Consider the following 22,159-nt stretch of genomic DNA (forward strand, 5'->3'; position numbering starts at 1 on the left):
GGTGCCGGGGGGGTGGGGGGTGGGCGGGGGCGTCCCGGCCGCGGCGCGACCATGACTCTGGAGTCCATGATGGCCTGTTGCCTGAGCGACGAGGTGAAGGAGTCGAAGCGCATCAACGCCGAGATCGAGAAGCAGCTGCGGAGGGACAAGCGCGACGCCCGCCGCGAGCTGAAGCTGCTGCTGCTGGGTGAGGAGCGCGGGGCCGCCGCAGGGCCCGGCCCGGGACTCGGCAGGTCCGGGTGGCCGGGCCAGGCGGGGAGCGGGTGTGGCGGGTAAGCGGCGGGAGCCATCACCGCCTCAGCCCGGCGCTCGGGGCCGCTCCCGAGCCGTGCGGGGCGGCCGCCTCATTGGCTGCCCTTTGTTTGATTTTGTGATGCGTTCGCTGTCAAAATGGATTTTGACATAAGCAGGAACTAAGTAGCTGAAATTCCTGGTTCCGAAGGCAGGCACGCACACACGCGCGTGAAATTTGTCTCGAGGAAACGGTTCTCGGGGCGTGCTGGCCTTCGTTAGCATGTGAAAATTTGCTGATGGAGTTGATGGTTTCCAGTATTGTCGGTGAACTCCTGGCCTTGAGTGAAAAATTGGCCTCCGGCCCCTAAGCCACAGAGTTCCACTTGTACAGCCCTGGGAGAGCCGGCAGGGCTGGCGGCGTGGTGTAGTGGTTCTGAAGTGGAAGGAGACAGTAAGAATGCAGGAGTTGTGTATTCGATGAGGAAATGTCTGTAGCGTTTAGCATTGCCCTCAGAGGAAGAGATCAACTGTGCAGCCATAAGAATCTAGGTCTTCATATGGAAACATAGTAGTGTTCTCTGTGCAGATGGAAAACTGCTGTGCTTAGGTGAGTGTATAGGGATGGGTAATCAGTTGCCAGAGCAGCCAGTGAAGATTGCAGGCATGTCCATCTTCTTCAGCAGTGAGTTTGATGTTCATGTCTAGGTAGCCCCCAGATTTAAACTTAAGTTACAGTTTTCATGGGTACTGTGACTTATCATTGATTGTGTGTTAAATATATTCTGCTTTGTGGCTTAAATACTGTGTCATCTTAAGCTGAAATCTGAAGCAGATCTGATAGATTGAGTTTATTCACTTGGGGTCTGTTGACAAGCCATTAAGGTACAAATGAAGCTGACCCTTGTGAAAACAAACGTAGCACTTTGCAGAAGTGAGGGGGGGCTGTGTATGCCCAGCCCTTTGAAGGGCTCCAGTGGTGCCTGGTGATAACTTTTCAGTGAAGGCCACGGTTGTCCTTCTCACTGCAAATCTGTCATAATTGATGTGTTCCTTTTCTTCAGGTGAAAAGTAAAATCGAGGGCTTGACGTTTCTGCTCTTCAGAGATGCTGTGACAGTTTCTGTAAGGCTTGTAGATGAGGGAGGGGGTGTCTCTCATGCTTCCCTAAAACAGTTCCACAGAAGCAGCTGCTTCAAAATAGGCTGGCACTATAGAATAGATCTGGGTTAAGAAGATCCCACTGGATCTAAAGATTTCACTTTAGAAATAATTCAGATTGCTTGAGAATCCTTTCTGCTTTTCTAAAAGATACAGCTAAGTGAGATTCAGCATCAAATAAAAAAAATAAATTACATGAGGTGGTTATTATTGGATAAGCAACATTCCTAGTGGTAGATCACGTTTGCTGGATGCTTTTCACTGCATACAGCACATTGCCCACTTTCAGCTGAGGCAGGTAACGTGTTCTCTCTCCTTGGTATAACTGCTGTTATATTTCTGTGTTGCTCCTGTCATGTGGAGTTCTAACATTCACAAGTATTAATGATTGAATTAGTAAGAGGGCTTTCCCAAATCTCCACTCTTTTGAGTGTATGGAAGGAGCTTTCACCTTGTAAGAAACCATGTTAAATTTTTCTTTTCACTTCATCTAATGATAGTTACTTTGCTAAAGCCTAAAACAGAAAATCGGCGTGAATAACAGTGCTAATCAGTGATGAACCTGGTAATAAGAAATTCAAGGTGTTGGACGTTGCCCTCTGGTATAAGGTAGTCATTTGTGATTTTACTGGGTGAGGAGAATATTTTGTACAAAAATTGCTTGTGATTAAGCATGGAATACTGTTGACTGAGTAATGTATTTACAAGTGCCTGTGAGGTACTTGGGGGTCATTAGTAAGTTATTGTAAAGTCTGCTGCTTTCACGTCTTGATAGAAGAAACAGTGAATTCAGATTATCTCCTTTCCCACCATTGTCATATTAAAAGGGGGTTTGTGCCCTTACAGCTGTAGATCTTGCCCGCTCTTGCTGCTGGTGTAGTGCTGTGCTGCGTTGTCAGTGGCCTTGGGGAAAGCAAGAGGCACCTTTTTAAAAAAATCAAAACAAACAATAACAACCAACCCGCCTCCCCCCCCCAACAAAAACAACCCCTGAACCAAAAAAGGGAGGATGATGGAGTGACAGGAAGAATCTGTGTTTGAACTCTCTAAGTTCTGAAGCAAGCAAAGGTCTGGTGCTAAGGTTTCTCTTATGGTTTCATTGTTGAAATGCTTCGAAGCACCACCATTTTGTTGTTTGGTTTTTTTTTTTTCCCCCTTTCAGTTTTGGTCACTGTGGTAAAAGACAAGGAAGTATTTCTCACCACAGTGAGAGAAACCAGAAAAGATTTCAGTTTCCAAATTTTCCCCACTTAGGGTATACCTTTCTGTTTGAGATGGAGATAGTTTGCTGCATATTAATAGTATTTCCAATGTTAATTTCTGGCTATGCTGACATAATTTCTGGCTATGCTGACATGATTTCTGTCAGTTCTTCCTGTTTATTTCAAACATTCTGCTTCTAGTTAGGTGCTTGGTGCTTTTATCTGAGCATATTTATTTGTTTGTTTGCCTTTTAGCCCACCAGGATAAACATGTAACTGAGAATCTACATGTGAGTAGTAGCTGTGTACAGGGATGAATGACATACAGTCTGAATCCATCTCTCCCCTGGTGTGAGAAGTACCTGGTGGTGCCTGTGGTGAGAACCAGGGCTCTGCAAGCGTCCTTATTTTTAACTGCAGATCAAAAGGATTTGTCACTGATGGGATACAGTTGAATTTTTGGTCTCAGTAGCCAAGTGAGCCAGGCTACTGTGTTAGAGCGCTGTTTTTTCTATGTATCCTGCATATTGATAGCAACTTTTAGAAGGCTGAACAAAAGCATTCAACAGAAATGTCAGTGGTATCCCCTTAGGCTGTTGCTCATGGGGTGAAGTGTGGAGGTAAGGGAGTCCTTGGCCCATGTGTCCCCTCCACAAAGGACTGTGTGTGCACGGAGCGGATGTTGCAGGGAACTTCCCACAATACCAGTTGAATTGTGAATGTAACAGGGCTGTGTGACTGTGTGGGTACTGTCTGATGGTGTACTTACTGTGCTAGAAAAGTTCCCACTGTCCTTTTATATCACCTGTTGGACTTCACATGTTAAATGACACTTTTCCGGGGCCATAAATGTAGGAGTGGAAGGACCTGCCCAAGTGACAGTGCAGGAAGCCAGCATTGGAAGGGCTAGACTATGTAATGCACGTGCTGTGTCCTGCCCTCCCATCTGCTCCGAGGCCCGACAGTGAACCTGTGTCAGGAGGAAGCGGTGGCCTTGCTGAGCAGGCTGCAGCCGAGGGGATCCCTGGGGACCCCGGCACAGCACCGGCAGCTCTGAGCAGTGGCCTACTCTGCTCTCCTGTCAGCCACCATCTTTAACTCTCTCGTCCTCAAAGGCTGTGAACAGGATCAGACGCATTGGGTCACAATCGGGATTGTTGTTTCTGTCCTTGAGAACAAACCTTACGTTTGCACAGTAGTTTGGGATACGAGGCACACGCGCTGATTAAGTTGTTTGTGTCAGATGGATAAGCAGGTAGTTTCTTGAGCTCCATTCTCCTTTAGAGTTGGGTTTTTTTCTGTTGTGTTCAATTCTTTCCTATGAAAAGACGTGTAGTCTATCAGGTAAAGAGCATTCTGTGCCAGTTACAGCGAAAGGAAGTTCACTCTTTTGCTGTGCAAGTGGGCTTCCCTTGGCACTCACTGTCATCTCGGTCCATAGTGCTTTAGTAGCTGAAGAGCATGCCCAGGCTCTTCCTGCCTGGTGCCGTGGTTGTAGCATCTTGCTGGAGTATCTGGGAATAGGTCAGGTGTGACGGACAAGGGCCTCTTGACGCAGAACGTGTGGGAGTGGCTGTAACATGAGATTTGGAATAAGTACCAGGGCTGCTTTTGAGGGCTTCTGTAAAGGACAAGCTTCCATGCTGTCAGGTTTGTAGTGGGGATGAGCAGGCCTACCCAGACTGTCTTTTTACCATTCTGGAAAGCAACTAAAAAAAGTGGCTGGGAGTAGTGTGTGCTTGGTTGTAGTAATAGGAACTTTGGGGTATGAAGTGCCTGTGTTATTCTGTTGGGATCCTTGCTTGTGATGGCTCCTAATGCACTCTCTTGCATTCTGCAGGCACTGGGGAGAGTGGGAAAAGCACATTCATTAAGCAAATGCGTATAATTCATGGCTCAGGCTACTCTGAAGAGGACAAAAAAGGCTTCACCAAGCTGGTGTACCAAAACATCTTCACTGCCATGCAGTCTATGATAAGAGCCATGGAAACCCTGAAGATTCTGTACAAATATGAACAGAACAAGGTAAGTGTCTCACAGTTTTTGCATGTCTTTAGGCAGTGAGGATTCTAGGGTTTGACTTCTAAGTTCCTGTTTGTTTGTGTCCTTCTGCATTGCATCCTCAGTCTCCCTCACCTCTTTTCCATAAACATTTTGTGACATTTTCTTGATACCTGACTCCATTTACTTGGTTGTGTTAAGGGTTAGAACAGCTTTGGGTGGTTGGTGCACTAGTCTGTGTAGTGAGTGGTGGGAGCAAAGGATTGGCATATGATGTAGGGTATAAGAGGAGTGGTATTTTTACTCATTTCCAGGATTCAGTGTTGTTAAACGTGTCTGGCATTTTCTTTGCATGAGTTACTTTACTTACTGGAAATCGAAGCTGGCAGAATACGTACTGGACCCAAAAGACACCTGTGCTGATAGTTATCCCTGTTCCTGCAATCCATCCATTTTTCTGATAGCTGCTGACCAAGGGTACAAAACTTTCTTGAAGGATTTTGGTCTCAACCACAGAAACATTATCTGAGCTAAAGTCTGGCTTTCTCATTTTGGGACCAGGAATTAATTTTTCAGCCAGATCTGGTCTAAATTATTTTAGCTTTTTGAGGGGGAGGACAATGAGAGTGAGGGTATGCCAGGAAAATAGGGGGGTTTTAGCATAGTTTGCTTCTTTTAATGCATAGTATCCTTAATATTTTGAAGTGAAATTGTATTTTATCTCTTCTGTCACACAGTATCTTGGAGCTGATTTTGACTAACTGTTTAGAGGGACTGGATGGTGCACCTTTTATGTCTGTGATGAGAATGGGCAGGGTGTGAAGAAGCTTGCCTTGCCTGTGCTTTACGTGGGGCATGGTGAAGGGGTTCTGATAGGTAGAATCTGCCAACTTTCACTTATGATAACTTGTGCAGTTACCATAAGATAAAGATAAAGCCAGATAACTTGGCTTTGGTTTTTATTTTTCCCGGGGTTGGCGGTATTGGCAAAAGCCCCTTTCAGAAAGCAGCTGGATGTGGACAGTCACCTCACGGATGCCACAGGCTGCAGTAATGACTGTAGCCCTTCCTTTGTTTAGCAACTGTAGGGTGGGAATTTTTGTTTCCTGCCATGACCGGTGCCCCCTCCTTCTGACACAGATCCCACACCCCCCAGGTTCGTGGTGGTTTTTTAGTTGTTTTTTTTTCGTTTGTTTGTTTGTTTGCTTTGGTTTTGTGGGGTTTTTGTTTGTTTGTTTTTTTACTTTTGTTTTTTTTACTTTTTCTTTTTTTTCTTTCTCTTTTCAATCTCCAGGCCAATGCAGTGCTGATCCGAGAAGTGGATGTAGAAAAGGTCATGACATTTGAGCAGCCATATGTAAGTGCAATTAAAACATTGTGGAATGACCCTGGAATACAAGAGTGTTATGACAGGAGAAGAGAATATCAGCTTTCTGACTCAGCTAAATAGTAAGTATATAATCATGAGCATGCACTGGTAGGTGGGAGTGATGGTCTAACAAATTATACCTGTCCAATTTTTTTTTATTGAAACCTAGAGTTTGTTTCCTTACCATTTGCTGCTTTTCATGAGGCTGTGAGGTGTTCTGATGGGTGTTAAAGGCAGTTGTTCACACATCTGCTTCTGGATATACCTGAGGCCAGAATCTCTACCTTCTGCCATCTATGTTGATCCTGGCTCTTAGGCAGCAGGAGTGTTGCTCTTTCTCCTCAGGTTTGTCCTTTGGCCTACAGGTGTACGTGGATGTGTAACTTAAACTTTATTAATAAAAAATCCATTAAGTTTGGCAACATAGAGAAGATGTTTTATAAGTAAATAAGTAAATGTTTCTACGCTACAGATGAAACTTGATTCTGAAATATAAAGCATCCACTGTACTTAAACGTTCTCTGTGTAAAGATTGTCTTCCACACTGCTATACAGAGTTGATAAAGTTGTCCTTAGTATATCTGTTTATCCTCCAAGGGGACTGGCTGGTGAATTACTGTTCTCCAAAGATGTATTCTGTTACTTTTGCACATCATATTTTAAATGATTCAGGTGACTTCTAACTTTCTTGTTACACTAGGGAATGACTAAATGCAGCAGTTTTTACATCTGTATGTTTATGTGCTGCAACCTAAGGTTTTTTTTTTTTTCCACTGTCCTCCTTGTAGCTATCTCAGTGACGTGGATCGTATTGCTACCCCAGGATATCTACCAACTCAGCAAGATGTGCTACGGGTTAGAGTTCCTACAACTGGTATCATAGAGTACCCCTTTGACCTAGAGAATATTATCTTCAGGTACTGAAGGTGTATTCATGTTACAGCTGAACTGAGAGAGCGGTGATATGGTTTCAGAAAGGATAAGTTATGGATTGCTTTAGAATGTCCAGGTGCTTGATTGAGAGGCTCTGAGTGGATGTGTGTGTTGTGGAATTATCTGCTGATAGGTATTCCTCTAATGGAGATAGTCCAACGTTTTGACTGCCAGAAAACAGAACCTGCTTTTGAATTGGTGACGCTTAAAACCCGGTGAACCATCTTGCAGGAATTGGTGCCTTCCATGGGAAGGACTGCATTGCTGGCATCTGAGGCTGAAGTTGTGGCTTGTGAGGCAGTTAAGTGAAGTGTTGGTAGCTGAAGCCACCCAGCAGTATTTCTTCCTAGTGGAAGAAATACTCTCTTGTATGTCATACCTAGCATCTGCCTTGGGAGATGGTTTTCTGTGCCTACCTTGTGCTCTCAGGATGACACCAAAACTTGCTGTCTGTGCTGGTGCAGCAGCAGATGGCCTTGAGAGGCTTAAGCCAGCAATCAAGCCTGGTGTGAAGAGCACAACACTGAGAAGCTTTGAGGCAAGGAGGTTTTTTAGTAAAAAATAAAAGTAGTTTGCCCATTTGACAGAGGACAGTTTTGAAGGACTCATCTTTTCAGACTCAGGACTGATGGTTAGCAAACCAGAGCAGAATGCAACAAAAATGGTAATGCTGATATCAGGAGGTTGAATTTGGTATCACTCTCCATTCTTTCAGTTTGATGTATTTCTGGAACAGGATATTTTGTAAACTTGCCAGTTTTGTTAGCAGGCAGATACTATTGCATCCCTGTGACATGTTAACTGGAGTGGTAAAGAACTGCATTCGTTCTCATCATTTGCTGGTCCTTTGCATTCAGACAGAGAACTGCAGTACCTCTGTGATACTGTATGTACTTCTCTTCCTTAGAATGGTGGATGTTGGAGGTCAAAGATCAGAACGAAGGAAGTGGATCCATTGCTTTGAAAATGTGACTTCCATCATGTTTTTAGTAGCACTTAGTGAATATGACCAAGTTCTGGTGGAATCAGACAATGAGGTAAGTCAAAGAATGGGAACTCTGCAGGAGGGTAGAAGGAAAGCCAGAATGTCTTCCTAGCTCCTTGGAGCTTGGTACCCAAGTACTTGGTGCCAAGTTGGATTAGCAAGTATTGTTGGTTTTGGCCTTCAGTTCTTCTTGTTGCAAAGGGAACATTAGCCTCAACGGGACATGATGTCCCTGAGAATGGAAAATGCAGAGGGCATTCACATCATCTCCACTTCCCCAGTAAAACCAAAATACTCTGAAGTGACGGAGCCCTGTGTGCTGTGGAAGGCACTGTGGGGGGAGGCATGTTCTCAGATCATGTCCCTCTTACCACACTGGGGTACTTTGGGTTGTGACTGCTGTCTTGTTAGGTAGCAACTGGGCTCTTTGAAGGTGCAAATCTGAATTTTGGCACTTGCTAATAGATAAAAAAATGCTACTAGATAACAGCAATTACCCCTTTTCTACTAGACAAACCATGTTCTAAAAGTATTGTTGGCCAGTCCTCTCATATGACTGTCAAAGCATGAAATGGCTTTTAAGTGTTTTGATACGAATGGCTTGGCAATTAAACAATGCTGGAGTCCATCAGATTTTGCATTTCCTTTCCATTTATTGATGCAGTTTGAACCAGAACCTACCTAGGGCCAAAGTATTCTGTATGTAGTGTTTGAGATGCTCAATCACTATGGATCTGAGTACGTGTGCAGGCAGCAGAAAAGCATCTTAGTGCTCATTTGTGAAAATAAGGCTTTCTTTTTCTTATTTCAGAACCGGATGGAAGAGAGTAAAGCTCTCTTTCGAACCATTATAACTTATCCATGGTTCCAAAACTCTTCTGTTATCCTCTTTCTCAACAAGAAAGATTTGTTGGAAGACAAGATCCTGTATTCTCACCTCGTTGACTATTTCCCGGAGTTTGATGGTGAGTGATTTTTAAGGAGGTACATTATATATATCTAGAATAAGATGTGGCGGTGGTTTGGTTAGAACTTTCTTGTTTTCCAAAGAAAATTAGGATCTAGAAATGGAGAAAACATCTTAATTTGAGGAAGAATGCCTACAGCAATAAAAAAATCATAAAAATATCTTAATCATATGTAGACAACTGGAATCTGATTGAATGATCAAATAATGAACCTCTCCTAGATGAAGAATTACCCCCTCCAGTATGCACTGCAGAGTACCATAGTATTATATAAAGCAACTTTCTCCCCTGTGTGCTTGTGCATATAACTAGTTTCATAAACATGGCAATTTACTGGTATTCTGAACCTTCTAACCTCTAGTCAGGAGATGACTTGAGTCTTTGTTCTGAGAAACTGACCGATCAAATACCCAAGTTGTTCAAATGATGGTGCTGAAAAATCTCAGGCAGCATGAAATTCTTATTAGCATGCCGTCTGCTGTTGTGGGAAAATAAGATTATGTGAAACAGAGAAATTCCCATCTGAAACAATGTTCTGTAGCCAAAATAGTATCTCAGGCTTTTCACTTGAGTGCATTTAAAGCTGGCTGGTAACATCTGTACAGGGCTGAAAATAAAGGTAGTGGAGAATGAGATCAAGCAACACACTTCTTGCCACGCTCTCATGTATTAATTCTGTCATTATATGCTTTAAAAGTATGAGGTAAAGGAAGAATTGCCATTTTGCTAACAGCTTTCATCCTCTAAAAGACTAATGGAATTGCTCCTTGTTAGTTGTCCTCCTACATCTGGAGTTCTGTGCCCCCAGCATGGGCACTGGTGGGAACACCGTGTTTTTACAGCAGGCTGGGAATGGCTGAAGAGCTGCCACCCAGACAGTGCCTACCTCAAATGGAGCTTAACAACTGGAGACAGATCTCAACATCAGGGAGTGTCATGTACTTTTGTTTTTTCCTGTAAGTGTTCACTGTAGTTCCTTCAGGGGTGCTGCATGGCCTGTGAGTTGGAGGTTGCCCATCAGACATCCCCTCAAGAGGTGATACTTGCCATGCAGAATGTGACAACAGCAGTTCTGTGAAAGAAATAGCAGTAGGTGACTATTTTCTTGGGAGCTGTCAGCAATATGAATTAAAAGCTGGCAAAAATTCCAGTTTTTAGCTTCTGTGAGTTGACCAGCCAGTTAGGATAGGCTGCACTTTTGGCTGAGGATAACCCTTGTTTCCAAAACATACGCTTGTGTCCTTCAGCCTATAAGATCCACCTGTATATTAGGAAGAAATATTCATTCCATCTCCAGGAGAGAGCATCGTCCCTCCCACACAGGGTTTTACCAAGGTCTGGATTCCAAAGCACACCCCTTGGTGTCTGCAAAGTGCCCAGCTTTGGGATTTGGTTAGGTAACTGAAAAGCCTGAGACACTCCAGCTCCTCAGACCTTTATTTCATAAATGATCTTAATTTCTTCTTTATAGCTCTGTAACCCATAAGAAAAAGCAGGCTGGCAGTTATTCTGGTGGATCAGCCTGGGGAATGCATTGGAATGAATCCATTGACTGGTGTCTCTGTTCGCTGCAGGCCCACAGAGGGATGCACAGGCAGCCCGCGAGTTCATCCTCAAGATGTTTGTGGATTTAAATCCTGACAGTGATAAAATCATCTATTCCCATTTCACATGTGCTACAGACACAGAAAACATCCGTTTCGTCTTTGCAGCTGTCAAGGACACCATCCTACAGCTCAACCTGAAGGAGTACAACCTGGTTTGACCTGCTCTGCTCTTGCCCCTTGAGAGGCTTCTTTGTGAAGAAAGACAAAAAAAGAAATTTTAAATATGACAGGAAAAAAAGTTTTAATTTTTGATGATGTAATGAGTGCAAATTGTCTGATCTGTGGAGTGGCAAGTGCTCAGTGTTATCCTGGAGTCTCATGTCTCTGTCCACAGAGTAGCTGATTTCATATTTTTAACAAATTGCTTTTATTTCACAGTTAACGGGGATATGCCTCATTTCTTCAGCACCTTGCTTACGTCTTAATTTTTGCCAAGCAGCTAAGGCAGTCTCATCTTGGTCTTTCCTTTGTTGCTTAGCCACTGGGTTTTTTTCCTCCTTTCATTTCCATGGTATATATAGAAAAAACACTTCCCAGCTGAGATTATGAATTCACTGGACAGTGGGAGTGCAAAATGCTACTGGTCCCTTTGCCTTGTGCTATAGGGTGCCTCTGGTGTAATTTGCTAAATCTGCTTGCTTCCCCCCTCCTTTCCCTTCCCTTCCCTTCCCCAGGACACTCTCCATGGTTCACTGTGATGAAATGTTGGGGAGGAGCAATTGCTCTCCAACTGTTGTGCAAAAAAATGGCAAAACAAAAAAAAAAAAAGCCATCACTTTTCCATTCTTTATATGTTCTGAGTTATTTTTTTCTTATCAATTATAAAAGATATGGAGACTGTGATTTTTTTTTTTAAATTATTGATGTTCTATACATAGTTTGCTACATGTTGCTGTATTTTGTTCATGGACTACAAATGATGGAAGCTCTTGGAGCAATAGCTGCTGAGCCTGGGGAAGTGCCTGACTGTAATTGTTCTGTTGTTTTATTTTATTTAGTTCTTGTTTCTTTTTCACACACATCCCCCTCCACACCACAAACGTGTGGCTGTGTGCTCACAAGGCTCAGTTTGCTGAGAGAAAATACGTTTTGTTGAGTAGAGTATATGACATCAATGAGCAACTTCTCTATGCAGCAGTTTCTGAAAGCACACTGAGTAATTGTGGCATTTGAACATCAGACTTTGGCTGGATTGAAAATCTTAGTCCTGTGCCATCCTCTAGGTCTTTTCTTGCTGCCAGTAGCAAACAGGCCTTGTTTATTGTATTTTGTGCCAATGTGTGAATGACTTAGTAAGAATTCCTCACTCCTGTCCAGCTTGCAGAGTTTTAGAAAGGACCAGAGTTGGTGGGTGACAGACTTCGGGACACTGGTGGGATTCTTACTTGACAAGAGTGAGAGTAGCTCTTGGAGGGAGCGGCAGTTCTCTCTCCCCTGTTTATGCATTCCCCTGTGGCACATGCTGCTGTGTTCCTCTTTGGAAGACTTGCACACACACTTGCTCCTGGGTGGGTGTGATAACCGAGTTACAGTGGTTGTGGCTGGAGCACAGCTGCTGTGGAACCCGGAGAGCACTGCTGTGGGTGCACTTGGCTCAGCAGGAGAGGAGAGGAGAGGCAGCAGCACTTGCTGGTGCAGGTGGGGAAGGCAGAGTGGAAATAGTTCTGAATTCTAGATGCCACCTGAATCTCCACTAAACGGAAAGATGTGAAGCCTTTGCACATTAGAAAGCTTTTTCAAGGAGCTGAGGCAAGTCAACAGATGTGCTGAGGAGCTGTTGCTGGCTGAGAAGTGCAGTGGCAAGACAAGAAGTGAGTGTGAAGCAGGGAGATCTGACCCACATCTGGACATGTGTCTTTTGACCATCACTAATGCTTCTGTTTCAATTCCAACAAATAACACTGGGTCCAAAATCTCTGGATCAGCCAGACTGCCCCATTGAAGGCTAGCAGGCTGCCAGCAGAAAAAGACTAAATGAGCTGCACTGTTGAAAGGGGCTGTTGATATTTTGTCTGTTTTGTAGACTGAGCACTACATCGGTGTTTTGCACAACATGTAAATCTAACTGTCTGAGATGCTTAAGATGCTTTGATTTAGAACACTAAAATATGGAGGGACATAACTTTGAATAATTTTATTTATAGATCCCTCTGGATTTCCAGAATAGCCAAGTGAAGCCTCTGTGTTCCTCAGAGCACTACAGAAGATGGCAAGCACTGCTACAAGTGATTAGAGAGCTTAAGTTGGAACAGTAGCCATGGGACAAACAGTTAAAGAGCCAGTCTAGCCAAGTGGTGATGCTGAGGAAAACACAGCATCTCATAGCCATGCTCTGGACTGCATTTAACCCTTGGGAGGAATGAGAGGGATTCCCATGTGTCAGACAGCTTTGCATCAGTTTTACTGCTTTTTTTTCATCTTTATGTCAAAATGATCCATTTTGTAGAAACTGTCCTATAAGGAGGAATTTATAATCATCTTCATGTATTCTAAGTGCTGTCCCTCTGAAGCAGACGGCAGCACCAGCCTCTTAACGCTTCTGTGATCCTTTTGTAAATGGTTCACACTACAGCTGTTGCCAGCAATGAACCTGGCACTGAGATACACAGGTTCTTGGAAATAACTTCCCAGAAGTTTTTTTTTTTCCGAGGTGAATGATGGTGGTACTTCCACTTGAATCAGAAACTTTTTGTCTTTGTTTCCTACCTTCCCCTTCTTTAAGAGCTGCTGCCCTGGCACTGGAGGAGGGATCTTGGCATCTGTCTCTTGCGGAGTGACTCTGCATCATCATGGGCAACTGTGGGAGACTATGGGCACAAAGATTTAGGGATGTGCTGTACCTTATGGAGCACCTGCTTGGTGTAGCTGTTGGCCTGATCGATGGCTCAATGTGCTGAGCATTGTGGAGGGGAGGGCAGAGTGTTGCACAGTGACTCTCCCAAGTTCCTGAAACCTCATTCTGAATTGGGGTAGGAATGGGTCAGACTTGTGCACATCATCTGGAGTTGTCTGTGACTGTATCATATGTGAGAAGATACCAGTGTTAGCACATGCTTTTCTTAGTAAATAGTAGCTTGTGTGCCTCCAGCTTGGCCAGCAAAGCATTCCTGCAGAACTGGCTCCAGTCTCTGTTGGCTGGCAAATGCCTGCCCTAGCAAAAGTGCCAAACCTTAGACCAAATTTGCCTATATCATCTTTTCTGGAAGTGAGGCCTGTCAGAATTTTCTGCAGGTTGAGACAACAGATTGACTTTCAGAAAAGAGGTAAAACTGCGTTCTTGTAGGGAACCTAGAGTCTGAGGAAGTGGTCTCCTGGCTAACTTCTGCTCCTTGTGCACTTTTAATCTTTGTTCTGCTGAAGAAACCAACATACTTTGAACGAGTTTGAAACTTGAAGTCAGTGAGCAGAGGACCATCCCATTTCCTTGCACCATTCCATGTGGATTGGCTATCTGGTGAGCAAAAGCCCCTTCCTGCTGCGTGTCAGATAGCTCCTTCCCTTCCTGCCTCTCCCCTTCTCCTCAAGTTGGATTCTTTGGTCTCTTGTTGTTGCTTCCTAGCAATGTTGGCCTTGTGTTCAACTATGGTTTTTCTTCATGTGTTTTATTGGTTAAAAAAAAACAAAACAAAACAAAAAACCCAAAAAAACACCAAAAAAACCCAACAAAAAACCACAACAACAAAAAAACCACAAAACAAACAAAAAACTAAACAAAAACAAACAAACAAAAAAACAAAACAAAAAAAAACCCCTTCCGGAGTGTGCTGACCATTGTATTGTCCTGTACAGAGCCCAGGTCATTAGAGTCCAGCAGAGATAAAGTGTGTTATGCAGCACCCAGTTTTTTAAGAGTATGGTTTGTGCCAATGCCCCTTCTTTAGTAGTGCCAGAGACTCTTTACAAGTGCCAATGTGGTGGAAATTATTTGGTTATACTTGTATATTATAGGATCCTGATTTAAGACAATGTAAACATTATCCTATTTAAAAAGATACTATATAAAATGCTGTTTTTAAACCTTGTAATTTGCAATGCATGTATTGTTGTGCGTGTTGGGGGGTGGGGAGGGAAGAGGGTAGGGTAAAGGAGTTTCTGAATAAGATGCCCAGTGTCAGGATCTATTCAGACTCCAAACTGTCTCATTTCAGTCCAGGAGTGTGATTGTTTCTTGGAAAGATCCCACTCTGACTGCTGGGCAACACCCTTATTACAGAAATATCTGATGGAAATTGATTTTCATATCTTTCTCCTGAAATAAACTCTCTGTTTGAAATTGGAATAAATTTTGTTCCTAAAAGTCGTGGTGTTTGAGCGTGTGTTTCTTCACTCTCGTTCCCCCTCTCCTCCTCCCTGGTTGGCTTAGCAAGTTCTGTAGCTGATGGAAGCAGGGTCTGCCTCCTGCTGAGAAAATCAGGACCCTGATGCATAGAAACAAAGTGTGTTTTAATATGCAATAACTATGTATAATGCACTGCACCAGTAATCCTGAAGTGTGAACACTGTCTGACTGGGGTGCAGGTATGCAATGGTGGCATCTTGATTTAAAGTTTTCTGGGATTTTGGAGTAGAATTGCATAATGTTGTTGGTATTTGCTGCTACCCCTTGCTGTAGCATCAGCCCATTGCAGGCACAATTCCAACAGGATGTCTGTTGCCAATAGCAGGAATGTTGGTGGGACTAACTGCTTCCAGTCTTGTCTTTTAGAAGCATGGACTGAAATAGGAAACGTGGCTTAAAATTATTTCTTAGTCCAGGGATGGATGATTGTGAAAGCTTTGGCGAAGTGATTTCCTAGTATGGAGTTTGTTAAGTTTAATTCTTTTTCTCTGGGATCATTCTCCAGGAATTTCAGGTTAAATCAGCTGGGAGGGGGCAGAGATGGCTAACTTCCTGTATGTGAGGTTGCCTGTGTTTTCGGAACCTGCAACAGAGGATGTTCTACTCCCTTCAATGTCACTTAACACAGGTGAAGCTGCAGGTACTGGACAGCCTGAGATGTTGTGTTGACTTGCACCAGGAGGGTAAGTTGGCCACAGCACTGGCCGGCCCTTGTCGCTGTTTTCTAGTTACGGGTAAGTGTACATTGCTTTGTCTCCTCACCAGCCAGGGAGTGTGTCCCAGTGGCTGAAAGCAGTATGTTTGGTTTGTTGTTCATGTCCTCAGCTCTGTGTGGGTCACGTGTTGTGCTGGTCTTTGCAAAGAGCATAGTATGCTCTTTTAAATCACATCAACAGGTTGAGACTTCAGGGAAGAAGTCTTGAAACTAATGTCCAGTCTTCCCAGCTGAGTGTGAGAGCCTCGTGTTTGGGCCTTTTGCAGCCCCCAGCTGCCAGCCACAGGTGTGTGTGCAGGGGGCTGTTGCCAAAGTGTGGCAGTGGATATGCAGGAGGGGGGATCCCTGCCAGTCTTGGAGTGACCTAGGGAAGAAGGCAGCTGAGGGAACAGCCCATGCAGCAAGCTTAAGAAGAGTAAAATGTCATAGGAAATTTATAAAGCAGGAATATAATGCTTCCCTCCTCTCACTTCAGCTCTCTGTGTTAGCCTGACCCCACCCTGCCATACTCAGGGTTCTGTGGTTGGTGCCATGTGCCTCAGAAGTGTGGGACCAGCTTGGCCTGTGGAACGGCAGCTGCTGGTGGTGCAACATTGCTGTCAAGAGCAGTGACTTCTTGAGCCCCTGGGCTAAGCGAGGGTTTGTTCTAAACCAAACTCTTTTTTGTGTGCTCTCCTCAGGCATACCAGTTCAGTAGAGTTGTCTTTGATTTACTTTATCTTCTGTGATGCAGTCTAATCAGGAATTTAAGCCTCTACAAGCAAATTTTGTAACATCTGTACCACCATGAGTTGAGAACTCGTGGATTTTGAAGAGTTTTTGTGGCTCCCATACTGGAGTGTATGACAAGACCCCACATTTGGTCTGTATGAAGCTCCTGGATAATGCAGCTGCCGAACTGAATGAGGATGTGGCTTGGCAGGGACCGCAACTGCTGCCCAGGGCTGTTCTGCATCCCCAGCTGGGTGCCATTACTTGTTGTCCCTGGCCACTTCTATGCACTGCTCCCAGAACTGCTCCTCCCTTCATCTCAGGTGAGTATCTGTAGCTCCTGGCCGTGGAAATACATGGTGTTTTCACAAAGCAAACAAAAGGCAGGTCTCTCCTGCTATGCTGGTTTGTATCCTTCCTCCCAGTGTCTCAGGCCTTCAATCTGCAATTCTTCAAAAGCTGACAGGCTCTTTGCACAGTCAAGGTGATGCAGGATGAGAGCACCCTTGGAATTCTTCTGGAAAGGATTTGGCAGCCTGATTGGAAAAGAGTTTTCTGCTTTGCAACCCTTGATTCAGAGCAGATTAAATTATATAAAGAACCCTAGGGGAATTGCCTTCCTCGGCTTAGCCATGAATGTACTTCCAAACTGCAAGAGGTAAATTTTTTGGATCAGTTCAGAAGTTGTTTAGAGACAGAACCTTGAAGAACACGCACTGTTGCCAGCCCAAAGAGGGCACTCTGTGCATAGAAAACTCAGCAGAAACGTGCTAAAGGTGCTCTCCTTGTGCAACATCATCCACAGCAAACCCCATTGATAACTATGCTCAGTTGCAGCTTTTCTTAGGTGAGTGACCTGGGGACTTTTAGGCATTTTAAATGACAAGGTTTGGAAAGTATTTGGAGTCTTCAAATCTTTGGTCTAGTGTTTTGGATACAGTGCTGCTGCAGATACTGTACTGGCCTCTGACAAGTCCCCTTTAGGCAGAGGTGAACATAAGGAAAGGCAAACACTCCCCAGAAGTGGGTTTTTGGAATCCTTCAATGAAATCCTAAGCATTTGATGGAAATGTTTGCTCTCCTCTTGCTAGGTCTCTTCTTGCCAAATCTCCAAGTTAATTTCCTTTGATTGTAATATTTTTTTAATTCTGTTATAGTAGAGGTGGGGATTTATTTTTTTTGTCTTAAACCACAAAATGTAGAAAGAAAGTATTTGCTGAATATCAGGCCATGGTAGGTCTGTGTGGTTCTTCCTTTTGGTGCCAACTTCACTAAAAGGACCTGAATGACTCAGTGTGCCCTGATGAACACCTGTGTGTGACAGAGAGTTGGTCAGGATGTCCCTCCCTCAGGGCACCTACCTGAGTCCAGCTGCAGTGGGGTGCCGAGAGCTGGAGAGGGCAGTGGGGAGGGATGGAGTCAGAGCCTCCCCAAAACTGTGTTGTGCTCTGGAGAGCTGAGCTGCTGCAGCACCTTCTGCTCAAATCACTCCAGCCTCCATGGCTCAGTGCTGCTGCTGATTTCTTTGCCCATGTTTCTTGTTAGAAGAGGTTAAAGTCATCATTCTTATCAACAGCAAAATCAACACAACACTGAGGGAGAAGGGATGAGTCTGGCAGGACCTGCAATTGCTGCTTCTTGACAAGTTGCACTGAGGAGATGCTGGTTTTCTGTTGAATGGCAACCAGGCAGAGATGGGATGGAGTAGAATCAAAAGGGGCCCATGGGGGAGCCAATGTGATAGAGGGAGGAAGTCCCCCAAAGTACCAGCTTAGAGGTACCTGGAGGGAGTGTTTGTGCCCCCATGTGAGGAGAGCCCCTGCCCTGAAATCCAGGCTTGACACCTATTCTGAGGGTTTAGGTGAGACAGAAAACTGAGGCCATTTTTTGGGATAGAAGCTTCCAGCTTGAGATTCAGCTGTCTGAGCAGTGACTTTCTTCTGAGCTGTTCAGGACTGAAGCCAGTGGCCAGGAGAAATCCAAATCACATCAGGAAAAAGGCTTTCAAATACAGATGCAATTTATTGTTTTTATATATTCTTACAACACTGGAGGTACAGAAGAGGGGAGAAAGGAGGCAGCAGGTTTCAGAGGTAGGGGACAGCAGCAGCAGTAGTGAAGCAGGAACTTAAAGTGTCTTCCTTGGAGCTTGGGCAACCTTAAAACCTCGGGGCTTGGGCAAAGGACACCCAAACATCTGCTGTCACAAATGCAAAGGTCAGGGAGGATGCTGTTCTTTGGATCCGTCTGATCTAGTTATACAGCCTTCCCTAAAGGATAACAGACATCCCAGCAGCTACTGGCACCTCTCTTGGGGCTGCCCTGCTGCTTCCCCTCTAGAACTGTAACCACAGCCAGCTTGAAAAAGGGGTAAATAAGGGCAGCAGTGTGGAAGCACACACTGTGTGACCAGGCACCCCCCAGTTTGCACAGGGAATAAACACAGTCGAGCCCTGATCTCTGTGCTGAGCCCCCCACTGGCATAGCTCGGCTTTGCCACTGAGAAGTCCTTGTCACATCCATGAGGATCAGTGTAGGATGTTTCCCAGTGAGAAAGGAAAAGAAAGCTGGTGAGGATGAGGCTCTGGAGTGTGAGTTCTCCAGGGCAGCAGCTGCAGGGAGAACAGGGTCATGCTGACTTCATGACACTGTTGACCCAGGAAAGGTAATGAGCAATGTGTGTGTAGAAACCAGGCCAGTTGTTATGCCTGTAGGAGAAGATGCCATAGGCTTTGTTATTGCAGACCAGTGGATCCCCAGCATCACCCTGTGAAATGGAGGAGGAGAGAGATCAGTGCTGATTTATGTAGGGTCCCCAGGGAAAGGGTGCCTTTGCAAAGATCAGGGAGGCTGCATATATCAGGACAGAGCTTCTCCGGGAGAAGCCTGGACTCGCAGTGGATGGGGATAGCTCTGGGTCCAAAAGGGACTGCTGACAGCTTTGCTTGGGACCCAGCACAGCTACAGCTGGACCAACACTGAAGCTTCATTTCTGCCCTTCTGCTGGCTGCAGATCCAAAACGCACTCTGACCAGCTATGAGACTTAGAGGGAACCCCTCTGACCAAGCTGTTATCCCAAAATGCTGCTGCAGACTCCAAGGTCCTCTGCCATGGGAAGACAAGGATCTTCTTGTCCTTTCTGCTTCACCCAGGGCTAAAACTGTCCCTATAGTTTCCTCCTACCTAAGTCAGAGACCGACCTTTTCAGGTACCTCAGCAGATCTGCTGCGGCCACAAATCAAGTTTTCAGCAAGCCCAGGGTAGTGGCTGAGGCAGTCCCTTTGTTTGATGATGGTGACAGTGGCTTCACGTAATGTGCCAGTGGGTGTCTTGTAGCCGACTATGCTGCACACAGTCCCACCACGAACTTTGGATTTTTCAAAGGAAATGGTCCTAACGAAGCTGTTGCTGGTGGCATTGCCGTTCAGCTGGGCAAGGGGACAGAGAATAGAGAAATAAGTGCTTGGCCTGTACATTTGCTGTGATGAAGGCTGTTCCCTTCTGCTCCAGGCCGGTAGTTACCTTCAGCAAGAGGATGTCATTTCCCTCCTTAGGACTGGTAAAGTGTGGGTGGCAGTGATACTCTTCGACTTCGAACTTTTGCCAGCTTTCCTCTTTCATTTGGACTGTGTGGGCTCCGAGGATGACAGTCAGAGGTTTGTGGCTGATAAAAATCAAGCATAGTGTATGTTGTTAGCTTTTTCCTGTCTTACCTAGTAACACTGAGGCTAAGGGTATGGCCCAAGGGTATGGCCAGGAGAGACCAGCCATGTGTACATATATTACATACATTGTGTATAGAGTGTGTGTGTGTATATATATGTATGTACATCTATGCGTATGCTCTCTCATATATATACTAATGTATATGTACTATTTGCATAGATACACTGTATGCTGTATATACAATAGTACACATATGTAGTGTGTATAGTATATACTTTCTATATACAGATTGTGTTATATATGCATGTTTTAAGAACGGTGGGATCAAGGAGCTCTGCCAGTGAATCTGCCCAGACAAGAGGCAGAGCAAGTTCCTGTCTTACAGGCAGAGTCTGCAAGGGTTCTTTTACCTCTAGATCTCAAACTGGGCAGATTTGATCCAGTGCTGCTGCTGTGTACTAAGATATGTGGACTGTTGGTCTGGGCTTCATAGGCCAGTGGAAGTCAAGGGATTTTTGAATCAGTAGCCTTCTATGTCCCTTTACTTGCCTTTACATCACCTGCAGAAGGGGCTGCCTTGGGAAAACTGGGAGGACCTTGAGTACATGTGTCTCCCAGGTGAGATGTGAACATCCAGGCTCCTGGATTCCGCTGGTCCTCCCTTTTGCTGCTCGGGTGTGGGGACTGGCCCTGAACCTGGGTCACTGGCACCAGGGCAGATCCGTCAGCCCTGAGGTGAGTGGTAGCTACCCCCAGAGTCATGCACATATAGAAAAGCCCTCCTGCCTGTCCATGCCCTAGGCTGTCCAGCTGGAGGGATGGAAAAGGGCTGGGCAAGCAGCTTGCTCATAGTAGGTAATTCTGCTAACAGTCTCGAACTGTCTCTTGGTGGCAGAAAGGACAAAGCCTGACAACAACCATCTCTGCCATACCAGCAGGTCAGTGCCAGCAAGGGAAGAAGCCACTTTTACCTCTGGGTGGCATCTAGGAAGAATAAAATCAGTCATGGAGAGGGAATAAAAAAGAAAGGTAAGTACATGAGGGCGGGCTGGGGAGACAGACGGGGAAGGCTGCAGGGAGAGCTGTCGTGGTGCTGTCCCCCCAGCTGTGCCCTGCTCCACAGCACAGCCTGTGCTCCCTGCTGGGAAAAGAGTCTGCCCATGGCCATGTGGGAAGCGACTCCAACTCTTAGACCTCTGTGTAGGAGATGGTACCTGGGTCATGGTGGTGCGATCACCTCACTGCACCAGGTGCTGTATGAACACAGCAAAAACTTACACAAGGCACTGAGCTGCTGTCATCACCCAATTCGGGGCCACAAGGAACCCTCCGCAGGAATGGTTGTTCTTTCCTTGCAGATAGGCCATGTAGGGTGTGGAGGGTGTCCTGGCTTCACCTCCTCCCTCCCTCCGATTCCAGGAATAATCTGCAATGGATAGGACTGAGGACAAGGGGATTGGAGGGCACAGGACATGCTGTCTGGGACTCATCCTTCCCCAACCCTCTCCTTGCCTCCAGCCCACTCTACTTACTGGTGTTGACTGGGGGCCACATCACCATCAGGAGAGGGATCAGGAGTGTCTGCAGGTGCTCCATCATGGCGTTCTGGGCTTCAGTGGATCCCTTAGAGGTGGGGTGCAGCCAGGGTCTCTTCCTGCTCCCAGCAAGGTTTTATAGCCTGAGACCAGACTCCAGGAAACCGCAGAAGTCAGACTCATCTGACAAATCTCTCCGCAAGTTGCATACCTCAGCAATCTGAGAGGGGAATTCAGTCAATCTTAGCCTTGGGCATCAACCTACCTTCATCTTGGGCCTGATCTGGGGTATCTGACGTCCTTCTGAACCCAAAGCCAATTTTAGGTCATTGCCTTTGTGCTGGAAGCTGTGGGGAACATGCTCACCCTTATCTCTTTGACTTCCAGTGGGCTCTTCCCTTGCAGCTTCTATTTATTGTTGAACACTTGCAAACTCTCTTAATTTTCATCAGCAGCCCTACAATATCAAGATTTCTGTCACCCGATGCACCAGTTCCAAAGACCATGAAGTGGCAGTTGAGGGCTTTCCTGCTCTCTCTCAGTAGGTGTAGTCTTGTCTAATGGAGCAAAATTGCTGTGAATGTGTTTATAACACTGCACAGATATTAGGAAGAAATTCTTGGCTGTGAGGGTGGTGAGGCCCTGGCCCAGGTTGCTCAGAGAAGCTGTGGCTGCCCCATCGCTGGAAGTGTTCCAGACCAGGTTGGATGGGGCTTGGAGCAACCTAGTCTAGTGA

At 45.4% G+C, this 22,159-nt stretch overlaps 2 protein-coding genes across 4 annotated transcripts; one reads left to right on the top strand and one right to left on the bottom strand.

The window, feature by feature from the left end:
• On the top strand, positions 1–14,755 carry GNA11 (G protein subunit alpha 11). Of its 3 annotated transcripts, none has more exons than XM_027664253.1 (7): positions 1–187; positions 4,434–4,618; positions 5,889–6,043; positions 6,752–6,880; positions 7,804–7,933; positions 8,693–8,846; positions 10,424–14,755. In XM_027664253.1, exons 1-7 carry the CDS (start codon positions 52–54, stop codon positions 10,612–10,614), a joined length of 1,080 nt encoding a protein of 359 aa, XP_027520054.1. In that variant the 5' UTR covers positions 1–51; the 3' UTR covers positions 10,615–14,755. The 3 variants fall into 3 exon arrangements, with proteins under 3 accessions (XP_027520054.1, XP_027520055.1, XP_027520056.1); XM_027664254.1 differs by lacking the exon at positions 1–187 and adding an exon at positions 371–685; XM_027664255.1 differs by lacking the exon at positions 1–187 and adding an exon at positions 713–841.
• A 4,095-nt stretch (positions 14,756–18,850) lies between these two features.
• LOC113957093 (granzyme G-like) lies at positions 18,851–21,484 on the bottom strand. The gene is made up of 5 exons (XM_027664235.1): positions 21,421–21,484; positions 21,167–21,329; positions 19,745–19,886; positions 19,423–19,650; positions 18,851–18,988 (listed from the first exon to the last, which is right to left on the bottom strand). The coding sequence occupies exons 1-5, from the start codon at positions 21,482–21,484 to the stop codon at positions 18,851–18,853; spliced, it is 735 nt and encodes a 244-aa protein (XP_027520036.1).
• Positions 21,485–22,159: the final 675 nt, after the last annotated feature.

Source organism: Corapipo altera, unplaced genomic scaffold, assembly GCF_003945725.1.
Source record: "Corapipo altera isolate COAL_440 unplaced genomic scaffold, ASM394572v1 96, whole genome shotgun sequence".
Lineage (NCBI taxonomy): Eukaryota > Metazoa > Chordata > Aves > Passeriformes > Pipridae > Corapipo > Corapipo altera.

Coding starts and splice junctions, on each gene's coding strand:
- GNA11 (XM_027664253.1), top strand. CDS start 52: ATGACTCTGGAGTCCATGATGGCCTGTTGCCTGAGCGACGAGGTGAAG. Junction 6,044..6,751: donor CTTTCTGACTCAGCTAAATA/GTAAGTATATAA, acceptor TCCTCCTTGTAG/CTATCTCAGTGACGTGGATC. Junction 8,847..10,423: donor CTATTTCCCGGAGTTTGATG/GTGAGTGATTTT, acceptor TGTTCGCTGCAG/GCCCACAGAGGGATGCACAG.
- LOC113957093 (XM_027664235.1), bottom strand. CDS start 21,484: ATGGAGCACCTGCAGACACTCCTGATCCCTCTCCTGATGGTGATGTGG. Junction 19,651..19,744: donor ATGACATCCTCTTGCTGAAG/GTAACTACCGGC, acceptor CCCCTTGCCCAG/CTGAACGGCAATGCCACCAG. Junction 18,989..19,422: donor CTGCTGAGGTACCTGAAAAG/GTCGGTCTCTGA, acceptor TCCATTTCACAG/GGTGATGCTGGGGATCCACT.